Here is a 25,988-nt window from a genome sequence, read left to right as displayed (position 1 = left end):
TCATATTCTGATTTGAGTATTGGTGGGAAGAAACAACCGGCTGTGAAGAATCCCAACAAAGTCCCAACCACAGAAAGCATCTGCTGGGTGTAAGGTGGGATTTGTTCCAATTTATTAGAAAACCCTTTGACTAGAGTCTATCAATAACCATTCTCAGGTTTCTTAAGCACTCTTCTCTGGTGGGCTGCCATATTAGCCAATCATCTAGGTAGGCTACCAGTTTAATTCCTGTTTTTTCCTGAGTTCCTGGACACCTACTGCTGCTAATTTTGTAAAAACTCTTAATTAGATCATCTTTTATGTCTTGTTCTTTTCTTTGAGCTTTTTTCCTCCACTTGTGGTCATTTTTCTTTGGTAACAAGTTAATGGACATTTAGTCTTATAGCATATGAATACTACATGTGCACACATTTTGGAAAATATTCATGTTTTTGACACATTAATTTATTCTTTCTCTGCAGTGTACTACACCTTGCTGCATTTCTTATTTAGGGACACAAGATTTTGTGCATTGTATTTTTGCTAATTTCATTAGAGTGATAGGTTTAAATGATTAAACTAAATACTAAAATGAAACTTTTCTAGTTAGCTTGCTAGCATTGTTTAATTATATAATTATTTAAAAGAGAACTGGCAGAGATTCAGTAGGCAAGGCAATTGTTGTACCTTTTTTGTCTGTATTAATATTGGTAAAGCTGTTGGCAGTGTTAGGTAATATCTTCTCAGCTCCATGTGTTTGGCTATTGTTATTGTTCAGGGTTCTCATGTATTATTTTCCCCCTTTCCTTCAAAGAGTGGTTAAGATCATTCAACTTTCATAGGTTTTCTATCAAATTTAACTCTATGCTCAGATTTATTATTTCCATTTGATATCAAAGGATTTTTTTATATTTCCTTATCAACAGCCTGAGTTAATCAGTTTTTTTTTTACGTACAGTTTTAGCTTATTTCTTAGCTGTACTTTCCTTCTGAGTTCTAAAGTCTTTTGTGACAGTTCAGATATTGTTGTTATTGTCAACATTTTAGGTGTCCATGTGTCCATGATATTTAGGATTTCTAAGAAAAATGAGATAACACATTGCAAGATCATGAATAGATTTAATCAAACATCTACCTACGAGATATGAATTCTGACCTCTAGTAAGTGGAATTTTTTAAATCTGAAAAATGATGTTGGATCTAAATGTTTGAGATAATGAGAGTGTAAATTTTTTTTATACTTAAACTATAAAAGTTAAATGTATAAGATGATCTTTGGAAGCTCTAAGCATTCAGATTGATTTGAAACTGAAATTAAAGAATTGGGAGAAAAAGACGACAAGCTTTTTTGAAAACAGTTTAAGGAATTTTTGGCAAGTATTAATTTGCACTAGAACCTTTGCGTGAGAAAAATAAATGGGTGAAGGGGGCAAAGTACAGGGATTAGTAACACTATGATCTCGGAAGAAAACTAACCAGGAATAATATAAGCCACATTGATTAGGAAAGGAAACTGATGAAGATGTATGTTTATTTTATTTTTTGTAAATGAACAGCAACTCTTCACTGATCGTAAAGTTTTTGTTTTTTAACCAGCTTAAAATGAAGAAAAAGTAATAGTAGAAGTGGAGGCTTAAAGTGACTTAGGCACCTGTTCCACCTAAATGAATATTTAAAAAGTATGTTATAACATGATAAGAAGATATGCCTCTTTTCCAAAGGTTATGACTTTTGAAAGACTTATGCCTGAGTTATCCGTAAGATATACATGTTATTATATAAGTTGTATTTTTGCCCATCCCAGACCTCTAAAAACTTCCCATTATAAAACACTTTATAAGTCAAAGTATTACTTATTTAAATCCGCTTACTAATACATTCATCTAATCATAAATTAAAACTAAAAACAATAAGTACAGTGGATGCTGGAAACAAGGAATGTTTCCATTTGAAATAGAGTCCTCTCCCTAAAGATATAGAGTAACTGCGTTTCAGATGTTCTTTCCTTTTCATTTATTAAAAATCTTGTCCAGTGTTGTCTGTTTTTATGTGCTTTTCCATTACAGTCATTAAACAAGTCAATGCTCTTTGTATTCACTTCAGCAGTGTTAGGATGGTCATTTTTTCTACTATGCTCTGTGTTAAATTTATTCAGTGAAAACAGTGACTACTTTTTTCCATGGAAATATTGACCTTACTGCATCCTTTCTCCTCATCCTGTGCTGCTTCTAGTGAAGGCCATTTAGTTCTTTTGCAGTTAGCTCATTCTTGTGATCCTTTAGACTTTATGTCCTCATTCACCCCGAACCCCAAAAGCTTGCCAAGATACACAATTTTATCTACTGAAGGCTGTCTTAAAAAACCTTCACAGTTTCTGGATGCCACAGGGTTTGGTCATAATGGCTTCCATTCTTTCTGCCAAGCAGACTTTATTGTCTCCAAAGAAGCTTCTTCCATGCTTTGTTTGTTATTCTAAAAAAAAAATGGAGGGTTTAACATGAGTTTTCCAAAAGCCCATGAGGGCAACTTTTGTCAGAGGTAACTTCATACCACCTTTGCAAGAGTACTTGCATAAATTTATTATAACTGAAATTTTATTTGAATTGCTGAATCAGAATAGTGGTGTTAGGGGTTCAGCACAAGGAGTACTTTTAATGGTTAAATATTTTCCTTGATGGGCTTTCATTGGGCATACACTTCATGAAACTACTCAGTAAAGAACGGTCATGCTACCCAAACTATACAATTTGTCCCCCACATCACATTTACTTTACTTATTACAATATTTTTTTTAAGCTGTGATTTCCCAAATAGCATACAAGCAGTGGTTGGATTTTACAGTACCTGCTAGCATTACCTTACACCAAGAGTGTTAGCCCATCTTTTGTTTGTTTCCTGGTAAGGCTTTCTGTTTTCTGGTGAGCCTTTCTCTTTTCTGGTTTATTTGTTTGTTTTCTGGTAAGGCTCTCGTTTCTGGTTATACTACTGTGTTCTTTTAGGAATTTTTTCCCCTCTTAATGAGGATGCAAGGGAATTCAGATGGGAATACTGAATTTGGTAGGTTTTCTGATTGAAGTACAGTCCATGCACAGTGGAGTAATACATCTTACTAACCTAGTGATGTGGTATCATACATCTAAATATTGATTTTGTGTTATCACCTAGTGAAGGTATTATAAATAATAAAATTAATATAAAAGTAATTTGAAAAAAAAACAAATAAATTTATTTTAGCAAGACCAGACACAAGCTCGGTTATCCTACAGTGAAGTGTGTTGATAATGATGAGATGAATATCAAATATCAAAGTAATATAGCAGATATCAGTTTAGAAGTAATTAAAACATTAAGTTTATGAGAGAGTTTTTTCAGACTGAGGGACATGCTATTTATCAGTTTCTATGGTCATTCCCACATATTTTTTGTGAATAGAGACTGGAATATTTTACTAAGGTAGACTACTATTTATTGGCTAACTGGTTTTGCATATTACCTAACAGAAAAGTAATAGAGAAGATTTTTATTCGAACACTTGAAAAACAGTATGTTAAAGAGGGAGAGAGTGGAAAATTGTTAGAGAGGGAGAGAGAGTGGAAAAGGGAAATGGCATCAAAACTTTTTATGTATGTAATCCAAAATACTTATTTTTATCACTCAGTGAAATGTATGTGAGTAATGATAAAGTACGTAAATATAAAATTGCTATAATAGATTTTCATTCCAAATGAAACAGAAGTTATAAGAGAAAGAGAAATAGGAAGATTGTTGTTCTCTTTCTCTCTCATTTGAAAGGGTGTTATAGTTTACTATAAACAAATATTTAATACTTGTACAGGATTGTTTGTTAATTAAGATTTTGCCCTCATGTATTATTTTTTCTCTCAACAATACCTTTTTTAAATTATATTCTTGCTCTTTAAGAAGGAAATCTATCTGGTTGATCAGAAAACATGGATTTTGGAAGTCAGGATTGCTGAATGTTTTGTTATCTAAGAATTATTTTTACCTCTTGAAAGAGTTATTCTCATGACCCCCTGCACTAGGAGAGGACTTTTATGCCGTAATCTTGAAGAATTATAAAGTACAGTGGGACCTTGGTTTTCATACATAATCCATTCCAGAACCTCCCACGAAGTCTGAAACGTATGAAATCCGAAACAATAATTCCCATGAGGAATAATGTAAATACAATTAATGCATTCCAGATGCCCAAAAGTATTAACAAAAAATATATACAGAAAACAATGAGAAATAAATATAAATGACTAATGAAACAAATAAATGAACATTTAACATTAATCTTACCTTTATGGAATACTCTTGTTAGCATATGGAAGAGAGAGAGGAGGGGAGAGGGAGGAGGAGAGGTTATTGTTTGGAAGGGAAATCTGCCTCCAGAAGGACTCCAGGTACCAAGAACCTATCTGGGGTTACTTCTCTACATATTTTACTGTCACTGTTTTGGGTTACTTTCCCTCTTTGTTTTTTACTGGCACTGGGGCCAGCTTGAGAGTCATTGGATCCCTGTTGCACAACAAAACTGTCCAAATGGAAGAATGCCTTGTCATTAAACATGTTAGAGACCAGATTGCTACATCTTTGTTAGGATGACTTCTCAACATAATTTTTAAGATCACTCCACTTGTAAAACATGTCCTTAATCATTGATGTAAGCATATTATTCCCTCTCTCTTCCTCCTCCTCCTCCTCCTTGGATTCCTCATCTGCCGTATGTTGCTGTTCCTGCTGAAGGTCTTACAGCTTCACAGTGGTTAGCTCTTCTCTGTGGCTGTCCACTAACTCTTCCACATCCTCAACACTCACATCCAAGCCCATGGACTTCCCCAGAGACAATAGATTCCACATCAGGATAGGGTTATCAGGGTCAGCCTCAAATCCTTCAAAAACCTGGAAGTCACTCCCTGCCAAGCCTTATATAAGACTTATGCTATTAAAGATAATGAAGTGATACTTCCAGAACTCTCTTAGGGTTAATTCAGTGTCTGGGGTCACTTCAAAGGAACTTTGAAACAGTGCCTTGTTGTAGTTTCTTGAAGGTCGAGATGATCTGTTGGTCCAAGGGCTGGATGAGAGGAGTGGTATTAGGGGGCAAGAACTTCACAGTGATGAATTTAAATTCATCTAACAGCTGGCCCTCCAAGCCAGAAGGATGTGCAGGAGCATTGTCCACTACCAGGAGGCACTTGAGGGGCAATTGATTTTCCTGGAGGTATTGTTTCACACTCGGGGTCGAACACTTCATTGACCCACTCAATGAAAATTTGCTCATGACCCATGCCTTTTTATTGGTCTTCCATATCACAGGCAATTTATTCTTGATAACATTGTTTTTAATGAACATTCGGGGAGTTTCAATGTGATACACTAGCAAGGGCTTCACTTTGAAATCCCCACTGGCATTCTTCCTGGCATTCCCACAAAATAAGAGAGTTAGCCTATTGTTCATAAGCTTGTCGTTGCAATTGAAGACTTGTTGTGTGGGGTATCCTTCAGCCTACAAATATTACTTGAATTCATCAACGAATTCTTCAGCTGTACGTTTGTGGGAACTTGCAGCCTCCCCATGCCTTACGACACTTTATGCCTGTACACTTTTTGAATTTTTCAAACCAGCCTCTGCTGACCTTGAACTCACTAACAGCAGCACTTGTTGTAAGCAATTTCTTTCAGAGATCAGCATGCAACACCCCAGCCTTTTGTTGTTCCAGACGAACAACAGCTTCTCAACATCTTTAACTAGTTTTGATCTCAGTTTTGTTAATAGTTACCCCTTTCGCAACATCAGCTGTCTTGGTTTCATTTCTCTTCACTAGAATGGAGCTGATTGTTGACACTGACTTGTCTTACAGCCTAGCGAGATCAGCCACAGGTACACCACTTTCATACTTTGCTACAAGTTCTTTCTTAAATTCTATCATGTCTCTGGCCTTTTTTTACCAAAGGGCTGGCACTTGGAACTTTCTTTGGCCCCATGATGGCATGTATTTATCAGATTTACTTGAAATGTCAGCACAAAATACAATGAACATGTGGGATGATGCGGGATATGTGTGAGGTGATGCTAACTCAGCAAGAAACAAAGGCTGAATGGATCACGAGAGAACATGGAATGCTTTGTTTGAGTGCATGGTAAGGGGCCTAGTCACATGGTGGGCCCTGGAAGGAGCATTTCTAAGTGTACAAAAACCGAGGATATGTACAAAACCGAGATAAAATGTCATAGAAAAAAGCACAAAAGCCAAATCATATAAGTTCTGTTAGGTTAGGTTAGGGTAAAAACCAGGGCGTACAAAAACCAAGGTTCCATTGTAACTATTTGTCCATAAGCATCTCGGTAATTTTTTTTGTCCGTTGTGGGAGAGAGCCTTCATCCATATTCCCATGAATAGGATATATGTGATAAGACATGCTTTTCTTTTAACCTCATGTAAATGTCAGTAACTGTTCCTGGTTTTTATTTTCTGTGTTGTTTACCTACATACACAAGGGGTGTATGATGGAACAGTTCCCATTTGGTATCATTACTGCTGCTAGTCATGCCTGTTACTGATAATGAATGGTCCAGTATTTCTGAGGTTGACTGTGTCCAATCCTTGCCAAGATCTGATAGTCCCAATAATAGCAAAAATATGGAGATCATGTTTATGCAGTGTTCATGCAAAATTTGGGAGCAAGAATGCATAGTCAGTGAACACCTGGGCAAAAGGATAGGTAACTAGATCTAGATCTGTCTTAATTTTAGTAGCTTTCTAACTTATTGGTTACTTTACCATAGTCTTGACTCACAAAATACTGAGTTTGAAATCCTATGGTACAGAGAATAGGGACTTTTTGATGAGAAGTCCTATACCCATCCATCCTATTTTTTCTTTTGTATAAGCAGAAATGTGAAGTTATCACTAATATGCACTCATCTACCCAATGTTTGGAACAACTAGGCTAGCTATGCCTAGTTGTCCTAATGCTCTTTGTCTAGCATGCAGAGACCTAGCCTGTTCCTCAGTGATCCAACAATTTCAGTGTTTCTCAAGGCCCTCCTTATTAAAAACTTACTCGGATTGTTGTAGGTTTTTCATTCCCGTTGGATCTGGTTGCCAAGTTACCTATGTCTGTCATTAAGGTACAGTAGTGCCTCAGGATACAAAATTAATCTGTTCCGAAGCGGCCTTCGAAACCTGATTTTTTTGTATCTTGAACTACGCTTTACATGTAAATTGCCTAATTCGTTCCAAGCCCTATAAAAACACCTCTGTAAATTTTATAATAAAGCTAGATTGACCCAATAAACAATGAAATACAACAATTTTGACCATTCAATACCTAACATAACCTTTATTGTAGTACGTTGCAGTAAATAAAGTGTATTAGTGTACATGGTACAAGAAATACATTACGTATATGTACGTACATATGTAGTAAAATGTGGAACCTTACCATTTGAGTGAGGAGATCTCTGAAAGTGGTGACAGAGGAGGAGGACAAATGGCAGAAAACATGAACACTCAACTTTACGAAACACTTTAAAAAATGGCAGAAAACGTTAACACTAAACTTTACGAAACACATTAACAAATGGCAGAAAACATTAACACTTCTTGATTATCTCCATCTTTGTTCTCCATAGAAAGTATCCTCTTCTTTCCGTGAACTTCAGCAACATTCTTGGGACCCATGGCTAATAACGTAAGTAATTAAGTTCACACACAACACAATAAAGTAACTTACAGTACAATGAAAGCGAAATCAATAACACGAATTTACGTTAACAAACGAAATGTATGTGAACGAACTAATTCCAGTGTTTACGATAACGCTGCTGCAAAAAATGGTCAAGGAACGCCTTTACATAGAGGCATGATGCTGACCAATAGGAGAGCCCGATCTTACGGCGGTGACTAGCATCAGGAACCAATGGGAGAGTGGGAGGATGGTGGTGAGTCTACTCATTTGGCGGCGCGCGAGTTTTAAAATTGCTCTCAGTGGTCCTGGGCGAATCTCAGACTTTACCCTTTCGTAACTTGGATTTTTTGTAAGTAGGGACTTTTGTATGTTGAGGTTCCACCATATGTTGAGGTTCTGACTAGCTCAGCTTGGTGTTCTTAGTTACCTATCTAGGTGCAGTTGTGTTTTAGGTTTTCATGTCTTATCACATAGTTTCATTGGCAATATTGTGTCCTGATTAGTAGTTTTGGGTATTGAATGTCAGTGAATTGTGATCCATGTACCACACAGTAGTGTTTGATGCCTCAGTCACCATTTTTTTCTCATCTTTGCTTGTTAGGGAACTACGTCTCAAGTATAACATCTGCTGGTCACTTGTGTTGAGCAGTAATGCTTGAGACATCTGTGCCTCTGGTTCCCATCTTCATGCCTTTAAGCTCTGTTGGTTACTGATTATCAGAGCTACCAGCTCATGAGCACTTCTGTTTAATCATTGCCAACTATTGTAGCTGTAAAATTCTTCAAAATTTCTGGTGAGATGGCATTAATTAGGAAGAACAAGAAAATATTTACCACAATCTGTATGAACAGTTTTACTCAAAATTATGCTGATTTTGTGCTCCTGTCCTGAGGAAATAATGGAGTAAGGGAATATCAAAGAAACAATTCAATCATGAATAACGCATTATGCTTTGGCAGCTGACATATACTATGTACAGATTGTTACAGTTTTGGTACTGACCATGTACAGGCACTTATAATTGTTTCTAGAAACTCAATAGGGTAAAATCAATTTTATTTACATAGCAGTTGCATGTTTTGGTATTATAAATAACGTAGAGATCATATATAGTGTGCATTGTATACAGGAGGTATGCATACTTGATGTATACAGGTGCAAATAGTACTCTAAAATCTGCAATTTTCATCTAATGCAGGAAATCATGTAATCAAACTTTCATGTAAAGGGAATCCAAACTCTCTTGTAAATGAAGTTCCAGCTGTAGATGTTCTCCCGATTTCCCATCTTGACAGGATTTGACTATGAAATAGGCACATTTCATATGATTAGCAGTTACCTTCACCTCTCTTTTAAAACTTGTGTTTTTCATGGCAATACCATTAATCACTTATATTTTGTAATCCTTGAATATTCTCAGTTCCACCTCTTTTCTCTGTCAGGAATTCAGAATGCAATCATGCATGCATATATCCCTTAAATCTTCATTTGTTTCTCTGCCAGTAAATTCAGTTTTGGTGACCTTGCAGTTATATCCTTTAGGTTCATTCACCAGATGTTTGCTGAGGGTGAGATCACTATTCCAGCCTCTTTGAATAACCCGTTTCTCATTATTGAACACAATTATCAGTTCCAGCCTTTTTCAATTTACTGCTTTCACTAAATGATGAAAAATAAATTTTGCAATGAATTGACACTTTGTGTCCCTGGTTCCATCTATTAGGTCATTGACTTCATCAGCATCATCCTGAAAATTCAGCTTTTTGCATTTTCATTTTTCCAGTCACGTGTTAAGCAACTCCTAGTAAGACAGCTTGGTCTTAGGTTCCCTTTCATCCTGTCTTGCCATTTGTGGTCGCCAGAGCAACATAGTGGTATTATGTACTTAGCTAAATCAATGAACAAAGAACGGACTTCTCAGAGCTCTGGTTTCTTGACGGACCAGATATGCGCATATCCACTTCTTGCAGTTTTGGCATACGTAGTAGGTAAACTAGTTATTAGTGTTTGCTAAGGATAATAGAAATTGCCCTCTTATCCTGAGTCCTCTATCACGTTATAATGTTTATCACTGCGACACAATACCCGACCATAAGACCAGTTAAGTGAATTCTTTGACATTACTCTGGTTACCATGGAGGTCTGGATAGACCATGGAAAGGGTAATCCTTGAGGACAAGACAGTGATTATGCTATCAAAAACAAGTTTTACTTATTTAGTACATGTTAAAATAGGGTTGAATTTTTATTCATCCAGTAAAATACCAACTTAAATTAAAGCCTTTTTTGTTCACATTCATTTGGTGGTGCATGAGTGTGTACATGTCTGACAGTAGAAAATTGGAACTCATCTGGTGTTTGGGTTCTTCCATCTCCCTCTTGTTGTTGCCTCATGGAAATGATGATAACTGCCAATTCTGATACTTTCTCCAGTAGTATTTGGTTTAGTGCAGTTGGCTGTCTCTTTCTTTGTTACAGTGAAACAGTCCTTCTAGCAGAGGGATGACCCCCCTTTTTCTTAGCCACTGCATTTTTCCCCTTCAAGAAGCAGTGAACTCTGCAGAAGTCAAGTCAGTTATAAAGTCATGAAGTATCATATTTTATATTCAAGAATGCCAAGGTCCCTTCAGTGTCTACAATAGTAAGCAACAGTTTATAACTGTTACATAAGGCAAATGGAAAAGTAATATGCAATGGTACATCTTGGATCAGGTGTGAATTTTGCAGTGCTATGAATGAGTCCTTTACATCAAGATTTCCTTACAAGTAGGCAGGAGAAAGTTGCTGTGGATGGGACCTTTAATGATCCAAGACTTATCATGTTTGGAATTCCACAAGGCAGTGTTCTTGGTCCACTGTTATTTTTTAGTGTATACTAGTGACATGGTTGTTAGCCTGGAAAACATGATTGTTCAGTATACCGATGATGCAACACTTGTGGGTATAGGAAAGTCTCCACTTTTTAGAAATGAAGCTCCCCTCAGGCTCAGCCAGGACATGGTCTGGATAAAGGAATGGTGTAGTAGATGGGCTATGAGGCTGAACTCCAGTAAAATGGAAACAATATTGATTATCATATCTCGTACAGATTTCCCACCCCATCTGAGTCTGAAGCATTAACTATTCTAGGTGTAACCTTTGCCTCACATCTAACATCTATTGAAAGTTTCAGCAAATGCCGTACAAAAATTAGGTATTGTTCATAAGGCCTCCTATACTAGTTATAACAGCAATAAAATCAATGTAACTGGTTTAGGTCATTTGTACTCCCTTTATTAGAATACTGTTCTTCACTAGAATATGTTTGATTTGCTACAATGGTCAACAGATCCCTGAGAACTCTTATTTCAGCCCATAACTCTTACAAAATGTTCTTTTATCATTTATGGGTTAATTTTGGAAATACATATATTTGTTGAGAATTTGGTAATGATGACTCAAAAATTGTGTAATGAAATCTTAGTGATGGATAATTGTCTTATTTTAAAATGGTTTAGCTTACTGCAAGTGAGAGGGAATTTTTTTAATAGTAAAAATTTATGAAATTTATCCAGTCTTTAATGTAAGATGTTAGAGTTAATCTCTTATGGACAGGTAACGCATTTACATATAGCAGTATGGTGGAGTATGGGAAACATATGTACGTATATGTTCAAGATTTTGCGCCATACAGTGTGAACGAATTTTGCCAGAAAAGTGCTCAGAACGCCTCTAGGTCATAAATGAATCAAGGCAACTCCTACCTAGTTGGTACAGCAGAGCCTTTTCAGATTACTATTTTGTAAAAAATGCATTTGATTGATTTCCTTTTGATTTCAACCATTTCAGTAGCTTTTTTCCAGCATCTTCAACCAATACTATTCCTTTATACTTCTTATATTGTAGAGCATACCCCTCTTCTATGTACTATATGTTAATTTTTTATATTCTTCCCATTCTAGTGATCCCATACCTTCCTTTTATTATCATCATCATCATCAACAATTTTATGTCAGGTTTTTCATTTGTTACTCTTTCAGAAACTTATGTGAAATAAACTTGGTTTTGATTTATCAGTGATAGAATGCTAGTTTTTATGCCTTTTTAAGACAATTCTGCTTAATTTGGTATCTTAATAATAATTCTTTGAACAGCCTGTGCTTGCATGAAAAATAATAGTTAAACAGTCCCTATCACACTTCAGACAGTTCCATAGTGCCACACATCATCAAAATATATTGTTAATTTTTCTGATGGATGTCATTTGACATTATCAGGACCTAACTGAAATTTCAAAGGGTTAAGTTAAAGATGTAGTGTATTCTTTCTTATCTGTCTAGTTACGGGCACTTTTTTCCTCAATTCTCATGTGACTCAAATCTCTTTCTGAATCCCTGCTTTTGATCACTTTCTTCCATATAGACTATTTTTCTGACTAACAGCTCACCCCATCAAATGCCAAAGGTATCTTGAGCTTTCTCCAGCATTCAGGACTTGCATATCACAACTTTTTAATTTGTAATATGGTCTTCCTGTCACCCTCTAGCCATGAATCTCAACTGTTTTTGATATCTTCAAAATCTAGTTCTTATTTCTAACAATGCAATATAGTCACATTTTTTCTTCTCATTTTGATGCATTCTTTGTTGTGGTTCAGCTTGCAATGACATCCTCAAAAACCAACCCGGCTTGTTCCTGTGTGCCCTTTCAGGTCTCCTCCCAGTAGCATAGGCACATAAGTCATTGCATCTGATAACCTCTCCCAGAATTCATGAATTTATTTCATTTGATCACGCAATATATATTACCCTTACAGTTAAGCTTCCTAGTTTTATCACATCTGAAACCATTTTATATTGAACTATTATGTAATTTTCATTTTCTGTCTGTTACACCACCAGAATTTTTATTTTTCTGTTTTTATATTTGCTTTATACCTATACCCAATCACTTGGTTGATTTTCATTGAGCTTCCATTTTTATATATTTTTAGCATGGAGACTCTTCATGCTATCTTTCTGTATTAGGATTGCTGAAGACAGGACCATTTCTTTTGTATAAGTCACCAATCTTGTGTTGGCCCTTTTTTTTTTTTTTTTTTTTTAGAAGTTCCATAAGTCCTTACAAATCTCTTCATTTGTCAAGGCATGGGATTGGCCAAAATGTCATTGACTGATTTAGTCATTTAACTTAACTGTTTATTTTTGGCATGGCTATGGGTACAGTAAATTTTAGTTTTAAGGGAAAGGAAGAATGTAGAGTTTGCTTTTTTTTTTTATTAAGAAATAACTGTTTTTGGATTTGTAAAGATTTGTGAGCTGAGAATTTATAATCATAATTTACATTAAAATACCTTACCTGGTGATTCTTATAAATTTAACATAACCACTTAACCTTAGAGAAGGAAAAGTGTTAACTTACCTGTTTGGATAAACTTCCTATTTAACAATAATACCTATATTAAAAATTATCACCAGCACCTTTAGCACTAGTACAGGATACAATGGGCTTCTGTAAAATTGGTACTTATGTCATTTCTGTCTTCTTGTTTTTCACATATCTTCATTTGTCCCCAGCCTTCCTTTGCATGATTCTAATCCAAGTGGGTCTGGGTGTTCCATCTCATTAGGTGCTTAATGGAATCCATTTCACACTATCCTGTACTATTTTCCCAGGGGTTGCATGAAGGGTACAGCCAAGCCACTTCCAAATCTCTATGTTTGGGACTTCCATAATTTCCCTTATGGTATCATTTCTAATAAGGGCAATAATTATAAGTACTGATTTTAATGATAATTTTCTTATTTGGAATTTATTAGCAATTGCTTGTAACAGTAAAAGATCAATATACAGCAATTAACATTTTAGGAAGGGTAATATTAGAATTTCCCACAGGTTTTTTTTTTTTTTTTTTGGTACATATTGAAAACTTTTCCTTTTCACCTTCTTTTTCTCTCATTTTTCATATATCATCATATCTTATGCATTAAAAATGGGTAGCATGCTATAAAGCACTTATGACATTTCTTTTCTTGTCATTAATTATGATAGTCAGTTAGTTACTTTTATGTCTCTACAATTTTATGAATTCTATGCCAGTGTGAGAATGATCAACCAATATTTCAATATCCAATGTGCAGTTTAAAGTAAATGAAGCACATTTTGAGGTGTACATGATGTATATTACAAAGTGTGTAATATAAAAATTTTCTTCACACTGATTAGTAGCATATGTTTCATGTAATTCTAATTTTTTTACTTCAAAGTACATAACATGTTACTGGTGTTTTTATGTCAGTGATTGACAAAAAGAAGAAATTTAAGTGAGCTTTTTGAGATTAGCTGTTAATTTCATTTTGTTGGTAATGTTACTCTAATCTCTCAAGGGATAGTTTCATTTTTTGTTTTGGCATTGTAACTAATCTCTTGAGACATAGTTTCATGTTATGTTGAATAATGTATATTTTTTTTAAATATGCAAGCTAATCCATTTACTTTAAAAGGTAGTAGATATATTCAAGGCCACAGAAACCTTATGTCACGGTCTGACCCATAAGTACTTTACTGGCATTGTTATACGAAGTGTTGACAGGTACTACAGGCATGTAAATATATTTACAAGAAAAAGTTGAGAGGTGAAAGAAATATGGATTACTTACTTGAAAAATAAACAACAGTTTTGATTGAGATGAAAAGCCATGTTTCCATTCACAGAAATCTTAAAAGCATACTGTTACTTAGAAACAGAGTATTTAATGGTTTTATTGTAAATTATTAAGAACAGTACCATTGATCAGCTGGTAATTAATATTGAAATCCTAATGCCAATTGCATTCATAGGTATTCTTATTGTTATTTTTTATGAAAAGCACTGCATACATAGTAACTGTATGCTAAATGTGAGTGTAGATGTATATGTATTTATTGTTCTGGATGAAAATCCCCAAAAGTAAAGTGCATGTAGACCAACATGTAGAGTTCCATGATTTTTTTATAAGGTTTAAAAGTCATAGGGAAATTTTGTTTCATTTTTGTGAACACTTAAATCTCATGTTGTAGGAAGTTAATTTTTTTGTCTGTAAAGTGTTTTGCCTCTCTTTATCATGAATTCCTTCAAGTCATATTAGATGAAATATTTAATAAGATTATAGTTGCAGTTCTGATGAAATGTCCAGCTTCTATTCTTTCTTCAATTTGATGATGTTTTTTTAAGTCAGTAAAGTCTGATATAATGAAAAGCAACACATTTAGATTAGTAGTTTCAGTTACAAAGTTTAATTTAAGGGAGTTTACAATAATAAGCAAGTCTGTTAATACATCATACGTAATTACATTTCAGTTAGTACATGTATGATTCTTGAAAATGGTTGGGATATAAACAAACATGTTATTTATTTGTCATTTATTACTTGAGTTATCCTTAGTGGTGTTGCCTTTGGAAGTTGGAGACTATTTTATGCAACACCAGGTTAATAGCTTGCTGTCTGGAAGTGACATTTGAGAAGGAAATGTATCATTCTCCTTATAACTTTATAGAATATTTTATACTGTGAGTTGTGAGTAAATGTAAGTGTACAGTGGACCCCCTGTTCTCCAGATTCGCGGACTCACGGATTCGCGGAGTTCTCTCGAGAACATTCCCCCATTATTCTTGGAAAATACACCTATTCACATTATTTTTCTATGAGAAATATCCAGAAATTCCTGGGTTTTTTATCAGTTTAATCATACAAGGCACTTTTTGTGATAAAACTATTTAAAAATCCAAGTATAAAAATTTTTAGTTGGTTTTTCTTGAGTTTTAACTAACAAAATAGGCTGTTTTCAGCATTTTTATAAGGGTTCCCATTATTCGCGGATTCTAACTATTCAGGGTGGTACACATCGCCCATGAATACAGGGGGACCACTGTACTGTGATTGTTGCATGTAATAGCTTCACTTCATTCTTTATGAACTAAGATGAGTAAATCACTATTTGCCTCAAACATGTTAAGTTATTTTCTTTAAAATCACTTCTTACTCTAATTCTGGGAAGAACAACGAAACATTCAAGAATTTTATTTTAAGATGGAGTTTTGTAAGTTATTTCTTTTTTCTTTTTCTCTTTCCAGATTGTATATAATACTCTTTGTTTAATGCAGCAATTTGGTGTTTTACTGTGTATAGAGTTCTTGAATGTTTCAAGAAGTGTGGAAATTGTTTATTTAAAAAATTGCACACTTCAAATATTTATACCTGAAAAAATTTTTGTTGCATGAATTTCTTCACACAACAAACTTGAGAGTACAAAGATGGCAGGAAATGAAAAGATTACTTATTTAAAGGCAATTCTTTCTTTATTGTATAAATGCCACATAATTAAGCAATGATTTTTATGTGAAATATAACTGATACACTTTATGTGACTAGTGTGTATAATGGCATCATCTTTATTTTGCTCTTGATTTGCAGCTTCAGTTGCCTATATTTTTTTCAATGGCTTATTGCAGAGCAGGCTTTAGCCACTTAAGATATCAATGAGAATGCATGCTTTTGATATCTTAGATCTAACTTATTTAAGGATTAGATGTAGCTGAGTGTATGAGAGGGGACTTATCATCCAAAATGGTAATTAAGTGGACAGTTGACATGCAAATAATTATCTTATTCTTGAATATAAAGATATAAAAGTGTTAAAACATTATGATTTAATATTTTAATTGTCATGGGTTGAAGTAATTGAATTTTGGATGGTAAGCCACTAGTGGAGTGAAAGGGACCCTGGCAAAAGGTCTCACTGTTCCATCTTTGTGTGCCATTAGATGTTTTTGCCTTAAATTTTTGTGGTGGGTATGTGATTGGGTGTAAGCCCTTGTGCTACTGAGGAACCTATGTTGGTGCAGCTAGCTATCAATTGCCTCTACCATAGTCCTCAGTAGACTTGCACTTACTCACACACCTGGTACTTTGTCCCGCCTGTTGCCGTCCACTCTGAAATTCGTGTTCTTCAACAGCATCAGAAAATGTGTCTTCCCTCATCTTAACCTTAAATTCATAGTCCCCAAAATTTATTGGTGAGAACTTTTGCTTGAGTGCCCATGACCAAAGTTAGTCTGACTGAAGGGGCAAATGTGCCACAATTAATAACATCTCTCTGCACCGTGCATGAGAATAGCTGCGGGTGCAATGAGGAGGCATGGCTAACCCTTGAACTGACACATTTTCTGATCACTGGTGCAGGGATCAATGGCAGTCAGGTGATGGTGAGGCTCTGAGCCAGGGCGGTGTGTATGGTGACCGTGGCGCCCCTTAGTCTCTAACCTTGGTCTCTCTCCCGGGCCCGCAGCCCTGCGGTGTCGCTAGCTTCGGGTGCAGGCCTCCCTGGGGTCCCCTCCACCTTGTTGGGGGCTGCTGGAGCATCAGGAGGTGTGGCTGCAGCAGCTGCAGCTGCTGCAGCCACTTCAGGAGCAGTCATAGTGTCGCTAACTCAGGGAGCTGGGCCAGCAACCTTGACTCCTCTGGCTCCTTCAGTAGCCTCCCAGGTAGGGACAGGGGGCCCTAGCTACAGCCCCGCACCGGGTACCCCCATACACTCCATCGTTAACTTAAGTACCAGCAGCAGCACCAGCAGCAGTACTACGAACAACAGCAACAGCAACAACAACAACAACGGCAGCAGCAGTGGTGTCTCCTCTCCTTCTGAACCTACCTATGTTAATCTCTAGTCTGTGAGTCTCTTCACTGTGCTGTGACCTGCTGTGAGGGATCTTGAATACTAAGATCCTGTTTTCTTAACATTTAGCAATTACTTAGATATCCCTTCAACATCCATCACAAGCAGTGTGATTATGTGAGTGTCTTGTAGTGATTCATCTTGTTTTTTTATTTTACAGGTTTTGTTTTGTTTGTATTACCCAGTATTTCGCATGTTTACATGTACAAAAGGTAACGCATTTCCATTAATTATTTCTTTTTTCTTTCTTTTTACTAATGTACTAACCCAAGTCAGTAAATACAGTCTTCTGTATAAGGTTTCATACACCAATTTTTATTTTTTTATGCATGATTTATATTTTTTCTTTTACAGGATGTGAGCAGTAGCTGCATGAGTAGTTTTTTTTTTTGTTTTTGTTTATATAATGCATGATTTGCTGTTTCAATAAATGAAGTCTTACACCTGGAAGTACTTTACAATTTATTGTTTTATTTACAGGCGAAAGAAAAAATGTATTCGCTATATGGAAGGAGAGGAAGGTGAGGACATGGCCCCAGGGTCAGCAGATAGTGTTGATGCTTCTCAAGACAGTGATGATGATGATGATCTACGAGATTTGTCATCTCCTTCCACAGCATTGGTGGGTGATCACACTGCCACTTCCCCAGCATCCTCAAGTCTGATGCCCTCCCCTGGGCCATCTTTGGCATCACCTTCAGGACCACCCTCATTGCTCATGCCTTCACCAGCCTCCTTATCGTCCCCTTTAACGCCAGGGGAAGCCAATCCTCTACAGATGAACCAGGGTCCTCAAGGCCCACACCCCCACCGGCCCCCAGTGGGCACCAACCCTCGAGACATCAATAACCCTCTTAGCGTGAATCAGTTGACTGGTCAGTGTGCCAGCACCAAACCTGAGCCAGGGTCGCAAGACTCCTCCCATCCTGCTATGGTGAGCGTCACATGACCCACTGCAACCGTAGATACCCATGCCCATATGCTGTACTGGACATGCCCATCCTTATACATGCACCACTCTTTACAAAGAAAGTGCTGTAATGGAGTACTGAGTGTTTGAGCTGATGTATCGTGGCAGATACATTAGTGTTGCACATTGAAATCAGGACCAAATTATATGCTCCAGGTTGGGCCTGTGCCAGTGCAGTCACTAATACCTCAGTGTCAACAGTGCGGCTAAGATAAAAGACTTGTGGCCCAAATTTGGCACCTTCCCTGTAAATATTTGTTCCTTCACATCATGAATCAACCCCTCATTGTATCACACAAAGCAGTAAAAGATACTCTAAAGCTGCGCAGCCAGCCGTTCACTTCGTTCTATTCTGTAATGCGGAAAATAAACAGACTTTGTGATACAGAAACAATGTATATGATCATGTTATTTTATGACTGTGCAAACCTGAACTAGGCATTATAAGCCGGGCATGTTTTTCTCTTTCTCTTATTTCTCCCACTTTGGCATCTGTGAGGATTTCCATAATAAAAGAAAACCTGTGCTGATGAACACTATGGAGATTGAAATTGAGTAGGAGTGCTTCATAAAAATTAAAATTTTATAGGGAATTGTGAAATGATTTTATGGCTTTGCAACATTGAAGACAGAAGTTGATTACAAAATACCTGCTGGTATGAGATGTTGGATCCAAGTGAATGTCATTTCTAGGTTGTCAAATGAAATTATGAAAATTTTAGTTTATTTATTATACATATTTACTACCATTGTTATAGGTTATTTTGTAAATTTGAATTGAAGCTCCTCATGGAGTTTCTTATTTCATGAAAATTCATTTGGTTTCATTAACCAAGTCTTGTACCCAGGATGCATTTTGGTTTTATTAAACAAAACCTTACATAAAGATCTTTCCAAAGTTGAGGAAAGCCTGGCAAAAATATCTTGTGCAGAGTGTTGGAAGTGCAATATTAGTATCAAATTTTGTGGTATTCGGCAGCTCCAATCAGGTGATTTATTATTTTGAACTGTTCTCTTGATTTGACTGTAACTTGTAGTTATTTTGTACTTTTCTCTTGATTTGACTGTAACTTGAAGTTAGACTGCAGTGCAAAGTTTGTATAGATCATTGGACTATGTTTCTATTAATGGAAAGCAGTGTTGTGTGATATGTGTACAAGGTCAACATTTTATGACATAATGCATTATAAACATTTTTTAAGCTAGTAAACCAATTTTCTTAATCCTTCTGTTTTATTCAGAAGTATTAAAGAATAAGAGCACAGTGCTTGGCTGGCTACATAATCTCCACATTTACCTCTTAAAGACATCTTTTCACCTCATGATTGAAACCTTCAAAGGGAATTTGTTTAATTGTACGTATATAGTCAGTAAATTATTTATTGACTTTGAATCGTATAACAACTATATTGCTGCATTTTGATTTTGTATTTTAAAATTTTGTGTTGAAACAGTTTGACACTATAAAATGGACTAAACTATTAAACTACTGAGAATTCCCTATCATAGTACCAAAGGACTCTAATTTCTCTCTAGCATTAGTCTTATTTAGAACAATCTGCCATTGCCTGTGATTCACTAAGTTGTTAATTATAACTAGCTGGATGATGCTGATTATTGTATTATTTTATGACTTGAGATTTAAAAAAAAAAGTATTGAAGAGTTAGCATCCTTTTTATAAGTAAACTTGGTTTTCTTTGTTAAAATTTCCTTTGTATAATTTGTAACCCTACCTTTGGATTTGTAAAGGTAAATGCCTCGTCTGTAAAGATTCCAAATTGTTGTACAGTGTGTTAGCATTGGCATTCTGTATTATAAGTATTGGAGTTTGCAAACTCTCATCATAGGAAACATTGACAGTTACCTACAGGTCGTTTCCTTCTTTCTAATTAATGTTAAGGGTTACAAATTACTCCATTTATAATGGCATTTCAATGTTGAAACCTTTAAGCCTCAGTGTGCAATTTGAAATATTTGATGTCATCAGCAACAACAAAAAATGTTAATACAATTACTGAATATTTATTATAGATCAGGTTCTGCAGACTTCTTATTTAGGGTTCTCAAGCATATTATAACTGCCAGAAAACTTGCAGGTTTTGTTGTCCATATCAAGCAAGAATTAAGATTTTACTAATTTCTGTCATTTGTTAAAACTTAAAAGTTCCCATTTTCTTACTCAGTGGTATTATTTTCCATATTTTAACCCGTTTATCACTAATACTGTAATAAAAGAAAACTGTTTATGAAATATGTCTTAATGATTATCCTTGAAATGAAAGTCGTACAAAACCCTAAGAGACTATTTCCAATTTATTTTTTCTTATTAGTGCTGTGTATACCATATCTTTTGTCCAGTATTTATCACTAGATATTATATCAATATTGAAAATCGTTACTGCTCGGGAGACAATACATAATCCTATTTCCAATGTTATGAGCGAGTTTAAATACTTTTTATAGTATTCAAATATACTACTTGTGAATTTTTAAGGGTCTTCAGTTCATTCTATATTTAAGAAAACTACAACTGGATAACAACAGTATGTTCTTGTAGGATAAACATCATACCTTAGTATGTATTTCCAAAACTGTATCACTTATAGTTTTACCAGCCTGGCAGTGTTTTTCTTTTCTTTTTCTCTCCAAAAAATCCTCAAACTAGAGACGAACAGTATTCAAAGAAAGTGTGCCTTATATCAAAAACAGCATAAAGTGTTACTGAAAAAATTTTGCCAGCAAAGTATCAAAATCAAGGTTCCAAGTGAAACTAGCTGGAAGGAAATAATGTATGAAGTGCAATTTACAGTAAATGGTATACACTCCACTCAGAAATTAGTAAAAATATAAAATAACTTTTGCATATTAAAATATTTTTTAATAATTAGTTTTTTGCTTAGGGTTTCTCAATTATATAATGCATGTGGAGGCTAAGATTTTGTACTGTCTTTGTGATTATTGTTTCCTTGCAGTACAGAATACATTTTTAAGGAACACATGTACACTTGGCTAATGTCTAATCTGACACACTGGTTGGCCAATTTTAGGAATGAGAAGTGACAATGTCCAAGAGTACACATCAGACCCAGAAACTGATATCATGTTTAATGAAACTTAGACATATTCATGACAAAAAATATGAAAGCTTAATTGTTGCCATTTATGCATACATTGTCCAAGCACTTGGCCAGCCATCAATTTTTTAACTTATATCTTATCACCTCTTATTGAGTCTACATGCATTTTCATAACTTTCAGTGTAACAGGGTTTCAATTCAAGTAAAACAAAAAAAAGCATGCCCATTTTCTCTTGCATGAATAGGCTTGTGATTAAAACTAATAACCTCTGGAATCAAGAGGTTGCCTGTCACTTACCACATACAGCACATGTATAAAGTATAGTACTAGTATCATGTACAATGCTTGATATAAATATATATATATAAATATATGTAAACATTTTCAACAACTGCCCAACACTGAAGCTGCCATTTTTTCCATTTTACCATTAAACCCTATTAATAATGGAAGGATTTCTTATAGTTATATTACAGCTTCATATAAGTCAGCAACAAATTTATGCCACATAAAGTGGACATGAGTTATTGAATGGATTTCTGTCATGTTCATTTATAATTGATTACTGTATTAGAAATAATGAATGCTCTAAAAGGCTGTAGTAGCCGTACATTTCACATTAACTTAAACTATTTTACATTCCCTATACAGTATTAGGAAAGCTAGATTTTTATAATGCATTGTTAATACAGTTCTCATCATTTCAGAAAATAACACTTGTCATGAACTGTAGACTTGATAAAAGTTATCTGATAACAATCACTAAACATCAGAAGCAGAGGTATGTGTGGCAATTTACCATCACTGTTTTACTCCTCAAAAGATTTTGCAAAGTATTTGATTGGCCAGCTATATTTCAAGCTCAGTGTAAAGTAAAATACAAGACTTAAGTCTCCAGATTGCTCAAATTTTGTATGGATTGTAATACAGGAATAAACACAGGCGTTAAGAAGTTAATTTATATTTTTATTAACATTAAGTTCCTGCATAAAACTATTAGTATCGACATTAAAAACCCCTGCCCTTTGATACACCATCATAATTAACTACTAAATACTCATTTCATATGGGCTTTCATTCATATCTCATACACTCACCATATCATTGTTTTTTAACTTGTGATTTTATCATTCAGAACTAGAATTTCCTTATGGAGTATGGTAATTTCAACTGTTTTAAGTTATTAAGGGTTGGTTATGATAAACTACTTGTGAGACTGATCTCCAAGACCCCTGAGCCGAGCTGCAACAGAGTCAAGAGCGTATCTTTTTAGCATTTCGCAGTCCCTAGATAAAATGGTCAGTTTTGTGTGATGTTGATGTTAAGTGATGTATATATGATTGAATGTTATATTTTGGTTTTTCACTGTTTCAATCTAGAAGGCTGTTGTATCTTATCTCTCTCTTTCCATATGCAGTCAGTGTAGCTGTGAATGTGATTTGTTCTTCACTGTGCCAATCTACCTGATGGCCCAGCCTCTCAAATCTGGTCCCAGGTGTCCTTTTTATTGTAAATATGGTATTATTATTATTATTATTATTATTATTATTATTATTATTATTATTATTATATTTAGCTAGCATTCTATTCCATGGAGAATTGTAATTGCAAGACAATCATCATTCACTTTTCAGCTCGTCTGTCCCAAGACAGCCTGAATCATTTTTATGTTGTATTTTTGTAAATCTTAATTCAGTTTATGTATGGAGAGACCATCTTGTATGAAGCATTGTCACAGTTTGTTAAAATGCGATGTACAGAAAACAGTCGTTTAGAATTGTTCATGTAAATAGAATGTAGTGAATAAAATCAATTTCATAAGAGAAGACATTTTGTGAGTTTGCAAACCTTGAACCATACTTGTTTTTCTATTTCATTTTAACTTACAAATGATAGGACCAAATACGATGAAAATTACAATAGCCTATATGTTTATGTTTCATGGAAAATGTTGGCAAAATTATCAGACTCAGTTAAAAGTTATGGTTTATACTATAGTAATATGAAGCAGTATAAGACTGGATGTCAAATTATATGTGGCAAAAGTTGCATATCAGCAAGGATAAAAACAAGTGAAAATTTCAAGTTTCATATGATGTTAATAGTACTTTCAGCAGAACAATTTTATTGGATTTCAGTAAGATTCAAGTTTGCCCACCAGTGTTCAAAATCCTACTGGGAATCAAGGAGGGGACAAAGAAATTCAACAATGAATTAAAAATCAACCAAATAAATACCCGATGGGGATTAATCTGCAAGATCCTGAGGAGGTTCAAGTAAATTGCAGGCACCTTCACCTCCCTTGTCACCAGGTAGGGAACTTGGAGAACAGCTGCTTAGGTTCAATTTGGTCATAAGTTATTGCTTTGAACTCTGCTATTTTCATTTTGTCCGCCGTTGTGATTGGCCTTTATTTCCTGAGACAAGTGCATGACTGAATACAAATTAGATAACTCAGAAAATGAAGGAGGGTGAGGATGGACAGCATTCCTCCTCACCCTTACAATTCAATCAATAAGTTATGCACAAGAGTTGTCAAACCTTGCCCTCAGTGGTGGGTCCTATTTCATCAGTCTAATGACTAAAAAGGCACCTAAGATAAATTGTAACTGATCACCAAATTTATAAACAAAAGATTAACAGAAATATACGATAAACTAGAAACTCGTAAAAAGTCTGTATGTGCAATATACCAAAGATAAAATATTAAGTGTCTCAGACTTGAACCCAGGTGATGTCTGTAAAGTTTTGAATGGTAATTCAGTAATGAAAATTATCTGTACAGATGAAAACAATTAAAAAATTAGTACTAAGCTGTGAATTGCCATAACTTTACAATCTTACTTAGCTTTCAATATTACATTGACTGGTAAAGTTCAAACTAGAACCCATTTGGAATTTTAGAAAATTAAAATTTGAATATAACCCAATGTTAATAGATCTAATACTTGTACAGTACAGTAAATGGATTAAAAGGTACCAGAGACCCAGTCGGTAAGATAATGAACGTGGAATTGGAAGTCGACAAAATATAAAACAGTAATTTCAGAATCCTTCATTTCAGTATTGTGCCATAACATTTTATGTTCTTGAAACTGGTCACATACCAAACTTTAATTCTTCTACATCAAATTAACAAAATAACAAGTTTTAAAAGTAATTTGTATTTTTCCTGACATACAAACCTAAAGATCTCTATATAGAATTTTCCTTGCGAACTGGAGCTGGAACCATAGATATAGAGAGGAGAGATTGGACAGCACATAGTAGCCAAAGCAGTCTGATGTGCACTGCCTGACACCGTTGCTATGCGATTATTCTTATGTAAACAATGGCGGAAATCCATACAATCTAACGGGAAACCCTGTACTCTAAATGTGTTTTCTCAGATGTCTGTGAAGACTGTCAAATGATTTATGCACCATTTACTATATACAATATGTACTGTATGCAGAAATAAAAATATTTAATTTTGCTGGTATATTTCTTCTGTTAAGCCATACAGTTTTGTAAATAATAAATATAGAAACTACATTATGGTTATTTTCTCAGCAGCTTTTAATGATTGGTAAATTATCTTTGCAGCATTTACCAAGGAGAATGTGTACTACATGTAGAAATAAAAATTATAATTCTGTCTGCTGTAGTTTGTATACACTTGAGCAATAAAGTTGACCAATTTGTCAACGTTATGTTCCTTTCTTTCCACCATAAATTTAGTCTTGTTTTATTCTAGAGGCAGAACTAATTATCATTCTTGATTCATGGGTCAAATTGACACAATATTTGGTAAAATAATTGTCATTGTGAGGTCAGAATGAGACAAAACTGAGATACTAACTGATTTATTACCTGGGCACGCGATATACATGTCAGTGTGCGGACGAAAACGGAATGCCTGACCCCGACCCTCGCCACCTGCACACAGACAGAGGAGAATTTGTGTTTCTTGGCAGTTAATAAAATAACAATAGCAAAAGACATAATAGACATACATTGATGAATGATATGTCGGTGAGAAGGCCAGGAAATTCTACATACAAATATATACGTGTGGTTTTTGCTGCTTTCCTAGATGAGATACATGATCATGATTAATGGGTAAAGAAGGTCTTTACAAATACTCCCCTGCAAGACAATTATCAATAGTGAATAACTGGAAGATTTGTATAATCTTAATCACGATATCTTGTTGTTATCAAGAGCTGTCCCTGAGTTCTTGATATCTGTGGTTGTGGGGCGGTCTAAACTGTGGAGTCATACGGCGGGCTTACCGGGGCATTGTCCTTCGTCTGGCCCCTGGGACAACCTTGGTCTCGTCTCAAGATGTCGATTTCTTTGCTTGAGGTCTTGTTTTGTGGAGAAATTCTCAGACGTCTACCGGTCTCCTCCTGGGTTTCATTATCCATCAGGAAAGCTGGCATTAACCTGTCGACGGATACCCAGTTTTCCAGCCTGTAGATGTTGATGAGGTAGGCCTTGGAATTTCTTGTGATGACTCTGTATGGTCTGGACAGGGGTGGGCAGCGTGCGTCATCTCTCAGGCCTTATTGTCTGTAGCTGTG

General features: G+C 35.3%; 1 protein-coding gene across 1 annotated transcript in view; it reads left to right on the top strand.

Annotated features, from left to right (window-relative positions):
* LOC135198615 (protein pangolin, isoforms A/H/I/S-like) overlaps positions 1-23,254 on the top strand; it is a gene marked incomplete in the record, with an annotated part of 559,363 nt that extends 536,109 nt beyond the window's left edge. The window contains 1 exon segment of the mRNA XM_064226365.1: positions 17,855-23,254. Within this exon segment, the coding sequence (XP_064082435.1) occupies positions 17,855-18,323 (469 nt within the window).
* Positions 23,255-25,988: the final 2,734 nt, after the last annotated feature.

The sequence above is a fragment of the Macrobrachium nipponense genome, chromosome 22 (assembly GCF_015104395.2).
Source record: "Macrobrachium nipponense isolate FS-2020 chromosome 22, ASM1510439v2, whole genome shotgun sequence".
Taxonomy (NCBI): Eukaryota; Metazoa; Arthropoda; class Malacostraca; order Decapoda; family Palaemonidae; genus Macrobrachium; species Macrobrachium nipponense.
The sequence above is the reverse complement of the archived record's forward strand: the minus strand, read 5'-3'. Positions and strand labels throughout refer to the sequence as shown.